Genomic DNA, 19,496 nt, shown 5'->3' with positions numbered 1-19,496 from the left:
TTGTATGGGATACTAGGCGCGGGGGGGAATCGCGATACACACTACCCGCTTCTCCCCGTGTTGCACAATTACATCCCAAGGTCTTCTCCTAGGAACTATTCATCTACGCACTAGACACATACCCGCCTCCCCGTCCGGGACAAAGTCCCAGGGAAAAGTGCGTAGTGCGCACGTACATCAGCGACGGTTCCAGCGACCTCACCCACGGTGGCAGGCAGAAAAGGGGGAACTTTGAACTGTTCTCGGACGAGTCCACCAGGGAAGGGGGTGCTCACTACCTCACGTTGAGACCCGTAGATTGTGGAAGTGCTTTTGCATTTGGGAACAAGGGATGTAGTCTAGAATGTAGAACGGGTCCGCCCTATGCGGGCGCTTGGGTCCGTACCTGCGTTAATGCGCGTAGATTGGGTAAGATAGCGTGGGGGACGGGTCGGATGAGCGCCGCGGGGAGCCGCGGTGGCGATGACGATGATGGGAATGTCCAATTTCGATGATGTGCATACTCGTAGGATGATCGAGAACGCTGAAAAAGAATAAGATTCGTACGGGAATGGGGAGACGACATGACGTCGTGCTAGCGCGTGCCGTGCACATCTGATGGGACCGGGAAGAAGACCAATAGAGCATGCGGTATTGCCAAAGGTAAAGGAAATATGCCAAACGCCAGAACACCAACTCCACTCTATCGGAACGTTGAAATCAAAACGCCAGTGCCACGGTTCATACTGTCGTCCTCCACGACGTGGAGTCGTGTTTCCCAATTCCATTACCAAATTCCAACTCCCAAACCCAAAACTTCAAAACTTGAAACCCAAAACTTGAATTAAGATCCGAGAATCGGATAGGATCAAGGCAGAGGCAAGTGCGCTACCTTCTGGACATAGTATAGTCTAAACTCTTCGTGCCAGTCCTCGGAACGAGGCATGCAGATACCGCTCGCTAAAGCATCTATAGGAGAGGTCGCGTTAGGTGCCACAATGAACGACTGGAAGAACTTGAACATCTCGTCAATACCTTCACGAGTTGCACTGCCCTGATCTTGTCCAGTGGCCACGGGACCAATGGTCGCATTTCCGTCCTGGTGCTGGTTGGAGGCAAGCACTGCCTTGTTATTAAGAAAGTCGAGGTATTCCTGCCTTGCCTGGGCCATCAGTTGCTCATACCTCTCCGAGAAGCAGGCAGCAGACGGCCAGCGCTTAACATTATCTTTGAAGAACCGTGAGAAGCGGTCCATCCATTCTTCGATCTGACTGAGCTGGTATTTTTCCGAGATGTCGACCTTGCAGCGCCGGAGTATCAACAGGAAAACCAGGGCGCAATCGAACGAGTGGTGGCAAGGGTGGAAGACGTACTTGATCTGGCCGGAAAACCTGTTGACTTGGTACCAGTACCCTTGTCCGACTGAGAGGGCATTGGCGAATGCAATCAACAAGTCTCTGCTCGATGGTTGAGGGATCCGGCGAGATGGGCGATGAAGCGTCACCATGATGGAGGCAGTGGCGATTTCCGCATACAGCTCCAGCTCCTTCCAGCGGGACACAAGCTTGGGATCTGTATTCGCGGCAGAGTCGCAGAGGATCTGCTGACGCCACTCGGTTATGGAATGGTTTATCCATCGCATCCACTCTTCGAGGGAATTGAACATTGGGGGCACTTCCTCATTCTGGTGCATGACGGAGACGACTTCGGCTTCAATCTGCCGAAACATCCAGATCCGCCTGCAGGCAAACTTGGTTACAATTCCGGTGAAATCAATGCCTCTGTCTGTGATGGCAGTATCGTTGACTTCGACTGGGAAGCCTACATCATAGGGTCGCGTGGGTAGGGTCATGGGCCGCAGAAAGAAGGCGCAGACCGAAGCCTCCACCTCCCAAGCAACCCAGAAGACCCGTCGCCGCATGTCGCGCTCACGTGCCGATATGCGTTCATCATAAGGCAGTTCCTGATGCAGCCCCAAGTCGATGACTGCCTGGCTGGTCATACCGGTCAACAACCACATATCTGCCATGGTTGGGTCCAGGGATAAGTACTGCGTGAGCAGCAAGATGGCCTGCAGGCCCGGGACGTCGTTGGTTGCAATCTCGGGCATCCATTGCACGGCATGCTGGACCAACGAAAATGCGTGCGAGTCGGCGATGGTCTGCTTCGCACACGCGCCCATGGATAGAGAAATGGCCATCACGAGGCTAATGATGTATTGGTTCCGGGGCGTGTTCTGTCCGGATAACGGAGTGGGGTGATAGATCGAGTTGAATGCGGCGATGAGTTCGTCTGAATGGTAGATTGGGCACAACGTCAATGCTCGATCAAGGAAGCCCTGGAACAGGCCAGTTGCCGTCTCGAGGCCAATGTTTCGGAGCGTGACCCAGGAGAGTGCCACGGGGTGCGGATTGATGATGGATCGGGGATGGTTCTCGTCTAGGTCGGTGCCTCCCGATGGTACCTTCTTAAACAGTACCTGGGTTCCTTTGAAAACGCAGTTGAGGATGAACTTGGCCTTAGAGATTCCGAGGAACCGAGGGGTGATGTCCTCCATGATCTGGCTGACTAGAGGATTCGCAATAGCACCTTTCTCCGGTGGATGGATATGCCCAGAACCGTTAGAGTCAGGGGGAGAGGGGACAGAGGGGCCTGCCATGTTCTCAAAGTTGGCGATATGTGCTTCGAGAAAACCAGCTATACTCCTTGGAGCCTCACGCTGGGTGGAGGAGTCGAAGCCGACGCAGGGCGCACCTGCGTCTGCGCATCTGGTGCATGAGGGTACTTGACCATCGCACTGTGTGAGAAAAGTCAGTATGCGATGAATACGGGTGGTAGGGAGAGGATTACCGCCAGCTTCCGTTTCCTGCAGCGGGCACAGGCTATCACGCGACGTCGAACTCTGCCTTTTGGCATGGCGAAGGGTTGTGATGTTGAGATGGAAGATGAAAAGACGAGAAAAAGGAGGAAGAGGTGGGTTTACAAGTCGATGGGATCAGTATTGTAGAAAGAGGGGGCGGCGGAGATGTGGTGGTTCATGGCGCAAAGTGGCGGCAGGTGGTTGAATGGTTGAGGCTGTCGGTGATGGGGAGATGGGGAGACGGTGGTGATGAGACATAAAACCGTGGCGCTGGATGTATTTCCGGTGATAAAGGTTCGTAGTAGTGGGATGAGGTATATGGTATTGTTGTGGTTGTTGAGTATGATGGAGTAAGGATTGTTTGTTGTTGTGTAGTCGGTAGTATAGGAGGGAGGGTATGTCCTTCGTTACCATATATGAGGTATGGTATGGTATGGTATGTACCTAACCTTCTATTGTATTGTATGTGGAGGTTGCGAGTCGGTGGATCAGGCAAAGGCAAGTACGGGGGGATCCGCTTGTTGGTTTACTGGGACCGGGATCGTGCCGTGGACGTGGCAGGTGCGTGGACAGGGGGGTCTTATCGATAACTATTGTACCTTATGTAGACTACAAGTATCTACTTGGGTATAGTTCAGGGAGACAAGGGACCAAGGGTGAGGATATGAACGAATACCTGTGGCATCATTTCCGTCATGTGATGCTATTACCGTTCCCTAGTTTCGAGATTACAGAAAAGGATTGTAGTCAACAAGATTTATTAACTCAAATCTGGTTCTGGTTCTGGTTCTAGCTCTTCCCGATGGTTTCGTTGCTGGTACCTGTACCTGTCCTGTACCTGCCAGTCCCTGATACCGACTGGTAGTGTTTAGCTCTTAACTAAGTGGGGATAGAAGACTAGGCTGAACCTAGTTAGGCTCCCTGGAGTCACGTCACCTCGGATGCGACAAAAGAAGACTAGCCGGTGGCCCCATGTCCCAAGGAAGAATGGTTTGCCCGACGGCTTCTCCGGGCCTACAAGTGCGCTTACCCAATGAAGGGATGGCCCTTACCCGATTACTTGGGGTAATGTCATCGCTGATTGGCCGGGCCCACTTACCCTGCGCGGGAGGGATAAAGGAATCGACGTATTGGGAAAGGCGCGGCCCGTCACTTCCCCATCTTTTGATATCCAATCCATCCACCCATCCAGCTCGTATCTCCAGCTTCATCTCTCCCATCTCCATGACACTCCAATATCTTAATCCCGAAACATCCATCTTATACCCACAACATTACATACTCCACTTCAACCCTCCGTGCATCCGTCCCAAAGACCGCAAACACGAAAGCATCTCTTCAACAATTCATCTCTTCCAAGTCCGCCACAATCCATCCTTTAGGTTTCCACTATACAACATCAGCCTTCATCCACCGTTCTGCCCCGCGCAGTCATCAACCCATCACATACATAATTGCATCCCCCTCTTCCTCGAATCTTTCTGGTCATGACCCATCATGGCTACCTCTAGTCCTTCTGGCAATCCTCCTCCTTTCCCCCCCGCTGTTCCTCATCCTGTACCTCCCCCCCCTCCTTCACCTCTCCAATCTCATGAAATCGACCTCGACTCTCTCATTTCGTCTCTACCCGCTTGCAAACGATGTCGGGATTGTCGTAGAGGGTGCGATACCCTCCTTCCAAAGTGCAGGTTAGTCCACCTTCCATTTCCCACTTCACACTGTTCCACTGTCGGTTCCCCGATTTGCCATTCATTGCATTATACGTAATGCCTTTGCATCAACACGAACTAACAGTCGACATACAGACAATGCACAAAGGCTGGCGTCGAATGCGTCTTCTTTGACCACGGCAAAAAGGAGCACCTCAATCGGAGGTAAGTGTCTCAGCGTCGCATTCCTACCACTTTCTGCATGCCAACCTCTCATCGCTCGCCAGTTATATTGCCAAATTGGTAGATCGTGTGCGCGAAATCTCCGCGACATCTGCTTCCAGCAGCGGAAACCCCTCCCCGCCCGTCTCTGGGACGGCAATACACGCGCCCCTTGTGGCCGGGGCCACTCTGCCTCCGGGCTCTGCTCCAGGTTCCGTTCCTGCTCCTGCTCCGGGCTCAGCTCCAGGTTCCGTTCCTGTTCCTGCTCCGGGTTCCGCTTCAGGTTCCGCTCCCGTTTCTTCTCCAGGTTCTTCTCGGGGTTCTGCCAGTTCCGATCCCCCTCATTTCGAACACAACTTCGCACTCGCCGGCGGCAGTTACAGGTATCTTGGCGCCGAAGCATGCCTAGTCAAATCGCACCGCCCGCCGGACTCCCTCGTTCGCAGTCCCGCCATCCGGGAGGACGACGCCTACCCCTACAATATCCAGGATAGTACTCCCGGATTCTTCCACAAGTTTGTCCAGACATACCTCAATGTCCTCCAACCCCTCTACCCCATCGTTGACCCCTCCCTGCGCTTCTTAGCCCCCATCGTTCCGTCGGATCTCACTCCTATCGAGTTGTTCTCCCTCAACATGATATACTCCATAGGCTCCCACCTGAGACCATCTGTCGATCCCACGGTGCCCTATGACACCTCTGATTGGATTGACTACCACAGCACGCAGGTCGACAAGTATCGCGAATTCGCGGACTTCTTCATGAAGCGGGCCATGGTGCATTTGGATGCCGCTACAGCAGAGAACAATATCGCAACATTGAGAGCCGTCCTACTGCTCGCCATCAACAGTCTATTCGACCCTCAATCGGGTAACCTCGGCCAGCAGGTCGCGTTCGCCGCCAGGCTTGCCCTTGGTCTCGAGGCCCGAGCAGAGATGGGGGAATTCGGCCCCGAGGACAAGCAGATGATTGAAAACATGCATATGGCCATCTTCATCATCGAGAACGATGTCGCTTCGACGCTCGACAGACCAACCACCTTCCCAGAGCCTGTGAGTTGTCTGACAATCTACTTTTAGTAACCTACTGACGCACGGTAAGAAAACCGAAGTCTTGTTCGATGCTAGCAAGCCCTCACAATATCTCTGCTCACTCTTTCGTCTACAACATCGTTACCGCAAAGGGGACCAGACTGTCAAGAATCTACTTCCCCGGTTCGATGAGGCCGCCAACCTCCCCCCTGGATTGCGTCTCCCCCTGCATCAAACCCATTTCCTCATCCAACCAGTCTGGATGTGCGCCTGGCACGTTCTCGAGGCTGTCGTCAGCGTCGGTGCGATGCACTTCTTCACGACGCCTCACTGGGTGTACCGTTCTGTGTGCGTGATGCTCCAGAACATTCCCTCCATCTGGGTGGAGAACCTGATCCAGCTCTATGCCAATGCCCTGGTGGTGCTGCAACTGTCGAGTTACAAGTGGCCCAGCACCTTCTTGCTTAATAATGCTACCGTCGACCTGATGAGACGCATGAAGTTAAAGTTCCGCCCAGGTTGGGAGGGCAAGCAGATTCATTACGATGTAAGGATATAGACTTGGCTTGTGCAAGTCTGCGTGCATGAGAAGTAGATTTTTTTTCTATTGGCATTGGCTCTGACAGTGTCCTATCAGTGTGTTGGCCTAGTCCGAATCGATTCCAATTCTCCCTCGCCGCCGGCAGCAGCCATCGATCCTGATTATTATCCATGGCTTATCTAGGCTCCATGAGCTGCCAGTAAGTGGCCATGCTAGTGGCGGGATTCATGGAACGCCAGTTGTGTTTTTTGATTATGCTTTACATTTATTCGCATTCTTTCAACGGCACTGAAGCTGTCGATGTTCGATGCGTGGTATGTTCTGTTTTCCACTACGGGGTGCCGTGATTGCGAGGTATTCATGCAAGCAGCGCGATTGAAATTCACTTCATCTCTTTCTAGCTAGCTATGGATGCAAAAGCATTCTTGGACGGACGTAGTTGTAATTTTTAATTCGAGCCAAGCACTGCTGCTCAATACCTCGTAGACAATAGATCCATCCCGTGAAGGAGTTTGTTTGAACCTTTCGCGTTGCTTATCAACTTCAAATGAGTCCTCCGGCGGTGATTGTGATGCGTTGTCGGGAAAGCAGAGCCAAAGGCTACAACAAAACCAAAGAAAGGAAAGGAAAGTAAAAACAAAACGAAGAGTTCGATAATAGCTTGATAGTTCTGCGCAGTGAGGATTTTCCTAAGGGATATGTTTTGCGTGGTAGGAAGTTTACAGTAGAAATCACGGAAACCATAATGGAGTCTGGTCACACCCAGCAACCATCATTCTTCTTGCATACAAACCTCTTGAATCCTGATTACTACTCAGATATTACCTAACGGGAATTATGTCACGTTTGGATAGAGCATTCGATTGTATACACTAGAAATTATAGACTCGTCGGTCCTTGAATAATATGTGCTCACGTTATCTTGACCTAGGTCGTGCTGGAGAAATATCTATTGGAAGTGGTGTTGAAATCAATTCTATGCATAGCTTCTATTCCATAGATCAAGAATTTTAAGTTATAAACGCCCGCCGTCAGTGCGATTTCAAAAGTTCACGCCATCCTAAAGCATGGTGAATCATTTACGCAATGGCCCCTTCGTCCGCCGTCCGAAATCGGATTGAGTGCTACCTCTCTAGAGTAGAAGCAACCGATTTAGGCTCCCGATATGCAAGGAAAAGGATCATTTGGAGAAATGAACACTGAATTCATACCAGTTCCAATGTGTCTTGCTATCAGCTTGTGTTGTTATTGTGTTGATTAATCCCGGGGCAGAAGAAATATTACTTCTATTGTGAGACACATCGGATTAAATGAGGCAAGAAACAAACATCAAGATCCAGAGAAAACGCCTGAAGGTATTTACATAAAAGGCCCACCGATGTGAAGAACCAACAACCCTAATCCTCCAACTTGTACTCATCCCAATCCCTCAAAACCTTCTCTTTGACCTCCTCCGGATACCCATTCTCGAAATCGCACGTCACCCAATTCTGTTCCTCGCTGTACTCCAGCGGCAGCAAGCAATTCGCGACGGCCTTACCGCCCGTCAACTTCGTGCCCGGGCCGTGCGACATGTACGGCACCAACGGGTACGCCTGGACGTCCTCGAAGAGGAACTCATCCATGCCGGGCCTACACCTCGTCGCGTAGGCCCACATGACATCCTCGAAGCTAAACGGGTCGATGTCGTCGCCGACGACAAGCAGGCGATGGATCTGCATGCCGCACTTGTTGCGGAAGACGAGGTTCCCGATCGTGTTGCAGAAGTCCTTCGCGTTGGTGCCGAGCGCGCGCAGCTTGGCTCTATCGACCTGGACGGCGGCCCAGATGACCTGGGACTCGTACAGCGTGAAGACGTCGGTCACGGGGAGGTCGTTGTCTTGTAGCAGCTGTCGGATCTCGGCCGACGCGAGCGTTCCGATCATCGTGTGCGTTTCGTCGGGACCTGTCGCGCGTCCTGGCACGCAGATCGGGAGGATGGCGTCCCGCCGGTGCGTGATGGCGGTTACTTTGTACAGGGGCTGCAGGCGCGCGCCTTCGTCGAGGAAGCTGTAGCCATGCATCTCTCCGAAGGGTCCCTCGTGGCCCTTTTCGGTCACGGAGACGGTGCCTTCGAGGACGATTTCCGTGTTGGCGGGGACGTACATGTCGTTTGTTTCGCATTTGACGAGCTCGAGGGGAGATCCGCATAATGAGCCGACGTACTCTGCTTCGGTGACGCCTGCGGGGAGAGGCATACTCGCTGCCATGACGGCGATGGGAGGGGCGCCGAGTGCAATCGCGAAGGGCATGTCCTCCTTCTTGTTCTCCCACTGCTCGAAAATCCTGGCGATGTGCTGGGGCTTCATGATGAGTCCCGCGAGACGATCTTTGTCGTGGATCATTGCCCGCGCAATGGACCAATTCGTCCACTGCTCGGTCGGATGCTGGACGATGTTGATGCCCATTGTTTGGATGTAGTCTCCGCCGTCGGCTTTGTTCAGCAGCGGAACGGGCAGTTTCGTCAGATCTATGTCGTCGCCGAATATCTTGACTTCTTTGCAGGGCCCGCTCTCGACGTGCACAGGTGGGAGTGGCTTTGCGCCTTTGGCGGAGAGCATCAGGTCTATGATGTCTCGTACGCTTGCATCCGGGGCCAGACCGAGGTGTCGCGCGAGTCTGCCGTACGTTTGCTTGGGGTCGCGTCGAAGACCGCCCGACGCGCCTATGATCCGGAAAAGTCCATCGTGTGCGCCTTTGACGTTGTTGAATAGTGGCGCCTTAGCACGGCGTTCGTAGACTCGGCGCGTTATGGCGGCAACCTCGAGGTGGGGGTCGACTTCTTGGTTGATGTCTGCGAGGTCGCCGTCCTTGCGCAGTTCGTCGACGAATTGTCGGAAGTCTAGATGTGGCGGTGCTTTTGATGATGATGCTCCTGCAGCGCTGGAAAGAGTTCTTGTCCATATTTGAGATGAGATGCGCCGGCTGGAGCTGTGCAGCGTTGCTGTATTGAATATACGAGATGGATTCATTTTGGGCCAGCAGATGGGACAAGTCTTTGACTCGGGGAATGAAACTCTGTGGGAGCCAGATTATCTTTTATGTCGCAATTCACGACATGGACATGCAGAAGTCCCGTATGGCTGTCTTCAGCCTCGCGATGGGCTGTATTTATCCATGCTTCCGAAGGAACCGGTGCGTCGTTCGCGGCTACACGCTGACTGAGCACTCCAAGACGAACCTGAGCAAAATGATTGACGACGATGCAGATCGCATTGCGATGCAAGATACATCCTCTATGTGTCATCCGAGTCGTCCGGAAAGAATCAGGTTGGTGGCGCTCAAGACGAGGTTCCGTTAGCAGTGTGTGGACTGGCGGAGGGTGCGGCTATTGCATCTCGTATTATTAAGACCCGAACGGACAGCCACACACGTCCAAGTGCGTGCGACATTGCTCGGGTGAATTCAAAGGGATGACATAGGCTACGGAGAGAGATATCAGAGCTGAGTATGCTCGTCGTGGTAGCATTTAAGTACTGATCGTATAATCAATGTAACATGAACTTGTGGACGCGATTATAAAATTCCCTCAGATTTCTACAGCTCATTTAGACTCTGCCACTCAGGCTTAGTTTATTCGTTCAAATAAATCGGATTAGCTTATCTAGAGCATCTTGCCATACTGTCTTCTACGCTTTCGGAAGGAAAAGATGAATAGAGGCATACGAGAAATGTCTTCAGTTCCTCTCAGCGCCTGCGAACGCTTTCTTGCCAACATGTCTCGAATGCCCAAGCCCAGTAGTCAGTGCAGCATCCATCAGCGCCAGCCCATATTCTCATTACCGGCCCATTCTTCACGCCACAGCTTCCATCAGCAGACGCGAACCTTTCAAACTGCAAGGAATCTCCAGGTTTCAGTTACAAACACTACAACGTCAAAACCCAGCATCCGGCGGAAGAAAGTAGTCGTAGCCATCACCGGCGCCACAGGAGCCCCCCTAGCCGTCAACCTCCTCCAGACTCTGCGCCGCCTCGGCGTGGAAACCCATCTGATACTCTCGACGTGGGGCATGTCCACGGCAAAGTACGAACTGGAGGCACCACAGAACACGGCCCGGTACCTGCAGTCATTAGCCGACTATCACTATTCCCCACGAGATGTATCCGCGGCGCTTTCGTCAGGGTCGTTCCGCACCGACGGCATGATCATCGTGCCGTGCAGTATGAAGACGCTGGCCGGCATCCGCATGGGATACGACACCGATCTGATTACGCGCGCTGCGAGCGTGTCGCTGAAGGAGCGGAGGAGGCTTGTTCTCGTGGCGCGGGAGACGCCGCTGAGTTCTATTCATCTGGAGAACATGCTTGAGGTGACGAGAGCCGGTGCGATCGTGTTTCCTCCTGTTATGGCATTTTACACGAGACCGAAGAGCATAGACGAGTTGGTCAGTCAAAGCGTTACAAGGATGATCGATATGCTGGATTTGGGGATCGAGGAGCACGAAGACGAGGATGGGAGGTGGACGGGTTTCGACTGGCAAGGGAAGGAGGCGGGCTCGAATTGATGTCTCCTTTCCCGTGGTAGATATGACTCCGTTGTGTTTTCTTTGGAATTTGGTCATGCACCGCTTTGTACATTAGACTAGAAACCGAAATTAATGCGCCCGCTCAGGGCGATCAAGGCACATGAAATAATAGTGAAGGTCAAGCAAATTCAACAGTGATCCCAATTCATCTCAGCTTCCAGAGTACGAACATATTTTCCGATGTAACTATATCAATATCATGGTATCCGGAAACAGTTGATGAAGGAAGCCATATCTCCCCACAATTGTGGAGTCTTCCCCCGTGCTGAAAATAGAAAGCCTCCACATTTCAAGTGCACTTGCCCATATTGATTTTGACGCGGAAGTCTCTCCAAACTGATGTGATCTAGTTGAGTGACAAATCGTGAATTTGTGATAGGAAACTTGGTATGTAGAAGATCCGGATGAAGTGCAGCGCCGCGGGTACTTGTCTACTAGTAGACACTCGATAGGTTGTGCAGCCACAATGCATCTTTGAGATTGTAAATCACTCTGCCGTGAACATCTATGTGTTCCTCGCACATTCACCAAAGGTTCCCAGCTGGCCAGTCCCGTGAGAAGTGAAACTCTTGGAAATCCGAATATGATAGGCTTCTATCGATTGGACGAAGAGTCGATAACCATGGGCTTCGTTGGATTATCTTCACAGTCGAAAAGAGGAACAGACCGCTGTCCGGGCCCTAGCAGCGTGGCATGAGATGAGGCATGAGATTGCCTACTCGTCGGCTCGAAATAATGATCAGCCATTTCTTTAGCAAGATCCTGGAGGTTCCGCGAATTGTCGATCACAGAGGTGAACACGTTGACGAAGGTGGTGGGGCCATACCCTTTCATAAGTCTTGTGCCTATCACAAGTGCCTCATTATCGTTCTTAGGCAGATGAAATTTGTAAACCACCCTTCCCTGGGGATCGAGAGAAACCATCCTTTTCTGTGGAGTTGGGCTGTACTGGTGCTCGAGGTGGATCTTCTCCTTGGAGCAACTCAATTCCGGCAAGCTGCTAAAGTCCTTTTTCTTATACAAACTCTCTAGAAACTCCAGGCGGAATTCTCCTGGCAGCTCAAATACACGGCAGCCCAATGCTTGCAGGCTCCCACTATCTGACCCATAGTCTAAGTGCCAGTCCAGAACGATTAGGAGAGCAGTGAAAGGGATCTCGACATGAATGAAGACCAGTCCTGAGTCCTCGAAACCAGCGGCCTGAGAAATCGAATTTGCGTCGTAATATAGCACCTTGGCCCCAGGCAGTGATTTGCTCGACCCGGATGTGGATAAATGTAGGAAGTCTGGCCCAAGAGGTTGCGGAGGGTATGTCCCAAGTATGCTGTAGTGACGGGAACTTGAACGGGAAAAGTTGAATGAGAGCGGAAGTCTTGCAAAATCGTATTCCCCTGCGACGTACCGTCTAATAATTATGTCTCTTGTCTTTGCTTCCTTGAGAAAGTCAGGGGATACTACCACGGCGCTACACCACCAAGGCCGAAGGTACTCATTGCTCTCATGGTTCCTGAAATCGGTGCCAAACATGTTGGCCCTTGTAGAAAGTAAAGGAATAGCGAAGAATGATGTACATCCGTCTCCAGTATCCGTCACTCGTAGACCGCAGCCAAGTATGCCATACGCAATATCCTCCCATGCTTCATCGACTACCACAGGCAACTTTACAGAAAGACCGTTTTGAGTCATCGAAAAAGTCGCCGAACTGAATTTAGATGATAACCGCTTCTCAACATCCTTGCAGTGCCGAAAGGCTCCAGGGTTCGGGGCGAGCATGGTTTCTGGACTCCAGCTCTTGAACGTCGGATCCTGTTTGTAGCCCCAACAGAGTAAAGAGTTGTCGTTGGTGATTTTCATGATTTCTTCTTGTAACCTGATAAAGGCTCCTTCGCCTTCCCCGTACAGCATAGGCATGTTTATGTCAAAAATCCCCAACAGGCAGTAGGCCATGTCCTCCTTGCGTGTCGTCTGCCGTTTGGCAGCCCAGGACATCCTCTCTGCTACGCTGGCCTGTGAAAGTTGCTTCGCTGGTCGATCGCGTAAACCAAGATACGGGGCCTTGATACCAGTAATCCTCGAGATCTCCGAAGGAAATTGCCGTTTGGATCCAATACATTGCCAGGCGTGGTCAAAGAATATAACGTCGTATGGGGCAATTAACTCCTGCAAAGTCCAACCTCTGGTGAACCATCTAGACGTCCGAAACGCCTGCCGCTTTTTTTCGACATCATCATCCGGTAAGACATCTTCAAGGTATGTGAAACAAGTATAAGCTATCTTGTACCATCTGAACATGGAATTAATGGCTTCTTGAAGCTCAGAGCTGCTAGACTTGTCGATGCAACACGTGTCGACCCAGGCATACTCGCACTCGTACTCCAAAGCCTTCTTACATGTCGCCTCAACTTTCTTCCATCCTTTCTTTTGGAACGGATCCTGACCAGATAGACCCGTGTATGACCTGTTCTTTGTGGCGTCGAAGTCTTGGAAGCTGATTTCTTCATCTCCCCATGTGTGCGACAAGATTGCATATCGAGGGATACGGTTGTCCAGGAAATACTCTAAGCTCAGAGTCCTCGCATTGAGAAGCCACATGGTGATCGGGGTTATGGAAAAGCAGTTTGAAGTGACCTTAGATAGACAGGACAGACACAAGGCGGTAGATAGACCCGATGCTGAGTTGGGCAAACCTGGTGGTGGCCTGTCCTAACGTACAGAGCAATGGTAACAGAGGAAGGGATGATCCGGGACCTTTTGGTCCTGGTGAAATGGGCAGTCCGCAGCGAAGTCTGGTGTTTGTTTGTGGAGTGTGTCGTGAGTAAAGACGGTTTCGTTTTACAGTTTGTCCTAACCGCCGGGTAGGTGGCGCAGTCGTCCCAGGCTGCAAGGTGGGGTTCGCATACAATTATGATTCGTCGAATCATGAAACATGACCTGCGGGGCTTTGAATAATGAAAAATTGAGGATAGAAGGCAACCTTAACTGCTGTGTTTTCAGCCGACTTTCAGAGCATACTGCAACAACACATCCCGGCTCATTTGGCTTACGAACAGCACCGCGACTAAACAAACACTGCACCGGGTCTACTGGCTACGACACGCGTTACTGCAGGTCCATATCCTCCCCCTTTTCCGGCCCGTGGCCGACGCTGCTGTTGACAGTGGTAGCAGTCGTGGTGCGATAATGCCAGGTAACCTGTCTTCCGATGCGGTATTAACGATCTCTTTGTTAGCCCTTGGATGAGTTTAACGGGCTACAAGTACCTGATTCGATGAAGATTGAAAGACTTTCAATCTACTCTGAATGGCCCCTGAGGCTTTTGCTCAATGGGCTCAGCATATGACGTTCGACTAGGTGAAGTCCATAGACGGGGGTGCTTTTACAAGATAGCGGAGTTGACTGTCATATGTTGTAGGCACGATATATCGCCCAAATCATAGACGTGGCTATGATACCGACGTTACTCTAGTAATGGACATCAAGATGCAAATGACATCTACTCAATTCGCTATCGGCATCATGAGAGCATATGCTGTAGGAATGAAATCAACACCAGAGAAGGCATCCACATGAATCTGATCGCCCATCGATGCCCTGCTGGACCTTCTTGCTTTTACCCATTCTGTGACGGAAGATCGCAGGATCCATTGAGGGCAATGTTGACCTCTGAATTTTCGTCAATCCCATACATCCGTCAAGAGTTGGTTGCACGCTACCTCAGAACAATCCAGTTCCACTTGATAGAGCATCAAAAACCCGACTTTTATGGCCTCAGGATCATCGACGACTTCCTTGGAATGTTTGGCGCATCTGGAGGAATCCGGTTCCTTACCCTCCACATCGACCGCGGCGCTAACGGAGAACCCAGGCGCCAAAAGCTTTGCCAGCATCTTGGATCTATCTTCGTTGTTCTCGCCCTCTACAACTGCCACATTCGATTGACGATTCCGAATCTCGGGCGTGAATGGGCGCCATTCATCCAATAGTTGGCACGAGTTGCTAAATTGGTTCTCCAGGATCAGTTCACAGCCGTGGATGTAGAGGAGAGATCTCGTTGGTGGAGATGGACATGGGAGATGCGTCGAACAGTAGCTTTTGTGCAAGATGATGCAGTAAATCTCCAGTATGCTGCAGGTACATCTCTTATTGCATCTACAGGCTTGGATTTGATACCAACGTTGCTTAGCAATCGCTATTGAAGAAGCAGACGACATCCAAAGCATCCGGAATCAATTTCGCGCGAGCAGGCGCCGCAGAAATGGAATCTACCCATACTTCGACGCCGACTTCTAATCTGCTACTTGAAAAGTTTACTGGTGGTGGCTTTTGGGGTTCTTCAATGGTAATGGCTTTCGGAATTCTGCAATTCTAACAACTGCAAGCTGCTATCAACGCGAACGCATCTAGGATGAAACATCGAGTGGAAGATGTTGACCATTCGATCAAATGCCAGGAGCAGATCACGTCAACATTCGAATCCAGTCGTCTCGAGCGCCTCAGTCGTATGGAGAATGAGGTGCGTCAGCTCAGGACCGTGAACGTGGCTTGCAAGAACTGCACAAGTAGTGGTAATCCTTGTCTGCACGTCAGTAAGGACAGGGTGATTCTCTTCCCACCTACTGTCGCGTTTTCGGAAGGCGACACTTGGTCGGCGGCCTATTTGGTACGAGATGCGGAAGAATATCGACATGCGACAATTGATGCGGGCTGTACCTTCCTCTCCCGAGTATAAGATCCATCCTCCGTGCTAAACGAACTTCAATCCCCCGCCACTCACTCACCTCACTCTACACTCCACCATCTCATTCTACACTCCACCCACACGCCTTTCAGTCCATCACCTATCATGTCTGAAAGGGCCAATATAGCCGATGACCGCAACGATGCACGTCCGCATCGCAGCCTTGATTCGGTCAGAGATTCAATCCATGCGAGCCCACCAAGTGTCCAGCCTCCGCCAAACACTCCTAGGTGAGCAGCATCCCATTCATCGTACTGAATATTTTAATGTTGAGCAAGCAGTCAAAGTGACACAAGCTCCCTTCCGTTCGCACATGAAGCATCTGTTCGGGCACGCGTCAGAAGTCTTCTTGGCACATCCGAGACACAGTTCGAAGCAAGAGCATCAGCAAAGAGCAACTCCAACAACGGCATCCCCATGGACACGATCCGAGCCATCCAAACCGACCTGCGAGCCATCGCTACACGTCTCGAAGCCTCATCTACTGAACCCTACAAAGCATTGAGCAGTGATATCGAAGAGCTTTCCGAGAGTGTTCGCCGAAGGGATGATACGATTTCTCAAATGCAAGAGGAGATTGCAGATTTTGAATCTACAGTGGTCGAATTGCGAGGTAAAAGAGATCGTGCGGAAGCAATGATGTTAAAAGCTCAAGAAGAGCTCGGGCAATGGTAGTGGGGGTGGCAGGAATCGAGAACGACACTATGTCATGCAGGATCTAAAATCATCACACTATTTCAAGCTTTTTCTCTATTCCTCGTACTCTAACGCCCATTCTAATGCATCTTTCGCGTTTCCACATAATCATGTTCATGGGCTACAGAAGCTTGGCGTTTGTGTTGTTTTGGAAGCCACTTCCCACTTCGCCTCTACTTTACACCTTCACCTTACTTTGCCCACTCTACTCGCTGCACTGCGCTTCACTTGCCTTGACTTCACTTCAAGTCGTTCCATACGCCCCACGACGTTAGACATCTGCCATGGACGAAGCAATTGGTCGTTCCACTCCACTGCAAGGCACAAGAACCGATGTACGTTCCAACTATATTACACACTGCAACCGTTCGGCTGACTCACTAATACTTCAGGAGATCCTCGTTGCTGAGACGGACCCTCCAGATCCATTGCACCTAAACGAGACTGAGTACGTATTGACTATCCTGCTTCCGAATGTGGAAGCCCCGTTTACTTCATGATAGCGTTGTCATGCTGACATCCTCGCCCGGGTCAACAGTATACAAATAGAGAGCACCTTGATGAATGATACGCCCGAATCGACCGCAACCTAGCGCGCTAGGAGTCTATTCTCAATCGTGTCGAGAAACAACTGACTACCATCGTCGATCGCGTTACGCCCATCGAGCACAGCAAGAACCGCCCCAGAGATGCCTCGGCATCGCCATCATCTATCGTGCAGTCGCCCACTGGTCAGGAAAGTACTGCCTCGTCGCTTCATAATTGGTTCTCAGCCCGGGTTAATGTTGTGGGCTTGCAGAAAGCGCACTTCCGTCGCCCCAGCAATACTATAGCAACAATGCGGGATGTTGTTCGCGACTGTGGGCGATGCGGAGAGGGGTTCTAGGGCTCTACCTCTAAGGCTGAAGGGGACGAGCTAGAGCTTCAATCTGATATTAATGCGAATGCTACACTCAACCGCAATGATGTGGAGGACATTGACGAAGAAATGGGTGGACTTACCTCTCATAGCCAGGCATGCGAGACAAGCAGTCAAGAACTTTGAGCCGTGTTTCACGTACCGACTGTAGAGGACATGTCTCGTTTACGTGCAGGATGGATTTGGCATTGTTGGTGCTCGGACGACATGACAGAGTGGCTGTCATGGGCTGTGACCACGCACGTAACCGCGTATTGCCACCAGAATGAGACCACTCTGGGTACCTACAACGTTTGCCTCGCCCAAATAAACACTGCCCGTCCCATTGTGGTTTTACTTGTACTTTTTGAACAATTTTTGCAACCTCAGACAAAACTTCTGCCGGTAGTACAGGTGGCCTGGTCAGGTCTTCACGAGTGCCTATCGTGAATATGCCTTCCATTGATGTTGGGACAAGTGCTTCGTCTGCTGGATCGGAATCTTCGTCTTCTTCATCTTCAACGTGGCAATTGTCGCTGGCATTGCCGTGTTGAACATCATCGTTGTCGTTGTTATCATCACATAAACTGTGAATGCTCTCCGTCTCCGAGTTCTGGCTAGGGGTGTATTCGTTCGGAAGCTCGTACACGTCGACGCGCAGGCGTTTGTGTTTAGGACTCTTTGTGATTATCCCAGATTGCTGTCTGGGCGCTGGAGTAATCGATCCTCTGTTATCTCTTCTCACTTGGTCCATGTTCCTGAGCTGACGCACCTCATCCTCCATACGAATGAGGCGCTCGAGAAGACTGGATTCGACCGTGTACGTAGTGTTTTGGTGCTGCTTCATCGAATTTTGAACATCCGTCACTCGAACTTGCATCCTGGATGTGGCTACATCGATGGCTTTCCTTAGCTGGTCTAGATGATGGCTGTAGTCTCCTCTGTTGATCTCTGCAACAGAAGATTCTAACAACTCTATCCCATGGCCATGTTTGGTGATTGCGTTGTTGACACCGCGACAAAAGGTCCTGAAGTCTTTTGATTCAACAAAACCATCGGAAATTGAACTCATATGTTTGCGAACATTTGACACTACTGCATTTCGCCACTCTTCCCGATCACGCTATTCTTTCTCACGCGATTCTATCAGGGTATGATGCTTTGAATGGAGGTCATCCAACTTGCTATGCATTTTGCTGAAACTGAATGCATTAAACCCCTCTCTAATCGGATTCATATCCGAAGCAAGAGAGTCGTGGGAGTTGGAGAGCATCTAATATCCTTTCCGCAATCGTCCATTCGTAGTTACCAAGCTTTTATGATCTGAGGAGATGGTACCGACGGTCGATTTGAGCGTTTCAATGTCCATCGACACTATGCTCTGCCGGAGTTTGTCTATCTCTGACAAAAGAGTCTCTTAACTACAGAAAAGCTTCTGCTGATTCTGTGTGTTTTCTGGATAGTATCTTTCAACGTCCTGTTTTCGGACTCGAGTGACTTGATACGTCCGTCAATATCCAATCGAATATTTCTGAATTGATTCCTGATGGACTCCGACTCCTCCTCTTGCACAGTTCGAACAGAACCAACCATGTTTTTCTGATCGATTTCCATGGAGTTGATCTTGTTCTCAATCGACGCCTGCCATTTATGAATGGTTCGAACAGACCCTGCGAGGGCTTGCTGATCTGGCTTAATCCCGTCGATCTGCTCGTTCATCGACTTCTGGGCATCTTTCATGGTGTTCATTGATGTTGTTGGCGTTTTCTAAGACAATTGAAATTCATCGAAGAGTTCCCATAATATTTGGGAGACTTCCATTGATGTCTCGGTCAACTGCGCAAATTCTAATTGCATGTCCTCGAATGCCGTCTGTGACGCCACTGAACCCTTGAATCGGGATAGCCAGGCGTCCAAATGCAGTGCAAATAGTCGTTGTTCAGACTGAAAAGACTCCTTAAGCGATGTGATGTTTTTGTTGATTGCTTTGATACTGTTCGACTGATCTGTAGATGGACTGGATAGTGTCCCCGCGTCTAATTGTAGGGTGCGAATGTTCTCGACGACTTGTTGTATCGATGTGTCCAACAACTCGGTCGAAGTTTTGGCCCACTCAAATCTCTCAGGCATGTTGCGCAAAGAACCCTCTAGGTTGCCAAGTCTGGTGCTGTATCTACCAGTCTCTTCATCAATCTCGTCAAGACGGCCTGTATGTTCGTCCATTGACTTGGATATATTGTCCAATGAGGATCGAAATTCGGAATTGTTCTTTGCAGCCTCCATATCGCCTTTAAGGGCTTTGTATGCCTCCATTGC

The 19,496-nt window shown here is 50.8% G+C and overlaps 8 protein-coding genes across 8 annotated transcripts; 3 read left to right on the top strand and 5 right to left on the bottom strand.

Moving 5' to 3' along the window:
• Positions 1 to 847: 847 nt before the first annotated feature.
• On the bottom strand, positions 848 to 3,294 carry BU24DRAFT_456168 (uncharacterized protein; the record flags this gene model as incomplete). Its single annotated transcript, XM_033531423.1, has 2 exons — positions 2,830 to 3,294; positions 848 to 2,776 (listed from the first exon to the last, which is right to left on the bottom strand). The coding sequence occupies exons 1-2, from the start codon at positions 2,893 to 2,895 to the stop codon at positions 848 to 850; spliced, it is 1,995 nt and encodes a 664-aa protein (XP_033376989.1). The 5' UTR covers positions 2,896 to 3,294.
• A 760-nt stretch (positions 3,295 to 4,054) lies between these two features.
• BU24DRAFT_402882 (uncharacterized protein) lies at positions 4,055 to 6,783 on the top strand. Its single transcript, XM_033525546.1, has 4 exons — positions 4,055 to 4,527; positions 4,645 to 4,713; positions 4,776 to 5,763; positions 5,813 to 6,783. The coding sequence occupies exons 1-4, from the start codon at positions 4,337 to 4,339 to the stop codon at positions 6,299 to 6,301; spliced, it is 1,737 nt and encodes a 578-aa protein (XP_033376988.1). The 5' UTR covers positions 4,055 to 4,336; the 3' UTR covers positions 6,302 to 6,783.
• An 897-nt stretch (positions 6,784 to 7,680) lies between these two features.
• On the bottom strand, positions 7,681 to 9,714 carry BU24DRAFT_445426 (UbiD-domain-containing protein; the record flags this gene model as incomplete). Its single annotated transcript, XM_033530694.1, has 2 exons — positions 7,681 to 9,197; positions 9,696 to 9,714. The coding sequence occupies 2 exons, from the start codon at positions 9,712 to 9,714 to the stop codon at positions 7,681 to 7,683; spliced, it is 1,536 nt and encodes a 511-aa protein (XP_033376987.1).
• A 489-nt stretch (positions 9,715 to 10,203) lies between these two features.
• On the top strand, positions 10,204 to 10,809 carry BU24DRAFT_321545 (Phenylacrylic acid decarboxylase; the record flags this gene model as incomplete). The annotated part of the gene is made up of 1 exon (XM_033522934.1): positions 10,204 to 10,809. A coding segment is annotated over one exon (606 nt), but the record flags the coding sequence as incomplete, so codon positions are not given.
• A 244-nt stretch (positions 10,810 to 11,053) lies between these two features.
• BU24DRAFT_429226 (HET-domain-containing protein) lies at positions 11,054 to 13,653 on the bottom strand. Its single transcript, XM_033529688.1, has one exon. The coding sequence runs from the start codon at positions 13,438 to 13,440 to the stop codon at positions 11,443 to 11,445; it is 1,998 nt and encodes a 665-aa protein (XP_033376985.1). The 5' UTR covers positions 13,441 to 13,653; the 3' UTR covers positions 11,054 to 11,442.
• Positions 13,654 to 15,691: 2,038 nt separating this feature from the next.
• On the top strand, positions 15,692 to 16,261 carry BU24DRAFT_415699 (uncharacterized protein; the record flags this gene model as incomplete). Its single annotated transcript, XM_033526313.1, has 2 exons — positions 15,692 to 15,816; positions 15,868 to 16,261. 2 exons carry the CDS (start codon positions 15,692 to 15,694, stop codon positions 16,259 to 16,261), a joined length of 519 nt encoding a protein of 172 aa, XP_033376984.1.
• Positions 16,262 to 17,051: 790 nt separating this feature from the next.
• BU24DRAFT_475103 (uncharacterized protein) lies at positions 17,052 to 18,252 on the bottom strand (the record flags this gene model as incomplete). The annotated part of the gene is made up of 2 exons (XM_033532887.1): positions 17,052 to 17,184; positions 17,285 to 18,252. 2 exons carry the CDS (start codon positions 18,250 to 18,252, stop codon positions 17,052 to 17,054), a joined length of 1,101 nt encoding a protein of 366 aa, XP_033376983.1.
• Positions 18,253 to 18,947: 695 nt separating this feature from the next.
• BU24DRAFT_415697 (uncharacterized protein) lies at positions 18,948 to 19,493 on the bottom strand (the record flags this gene model as incomplete). Its single annotated transcript, XM_033526312.1, has 1 exon — positions 18,948 to 19,493. One exon carries the CDS (start codon positions 19,491 to 19,493, stop codon positions 18,948 to 18,950), a length of 546 nt encoding a protein of 181 aa, XP_033376982.1.
• Between the last annotated feature and the right edge of the window lie 3 nt (positions 19,494 to 19,496).

This window comes from Aaosphaeria arxii (genome assembly GCF_010015735.1).
Source record: "Aaosphaeria arxii CBS 175.79 unplaced genomic scaffold BU24scaffold_17, whole genome shotgun sequence".
Taxonomy (NCBI): Eukaryota; Fungi; Ascomycota; class Dothideomycetes; order Pleosporales; genus Aaosphaeria; species Aaosphaeria arxii.
Note: the sequence above shows the minus strand (reverse complement) of the source record. Positions and strands in the feature narration are given on the sequence as shown.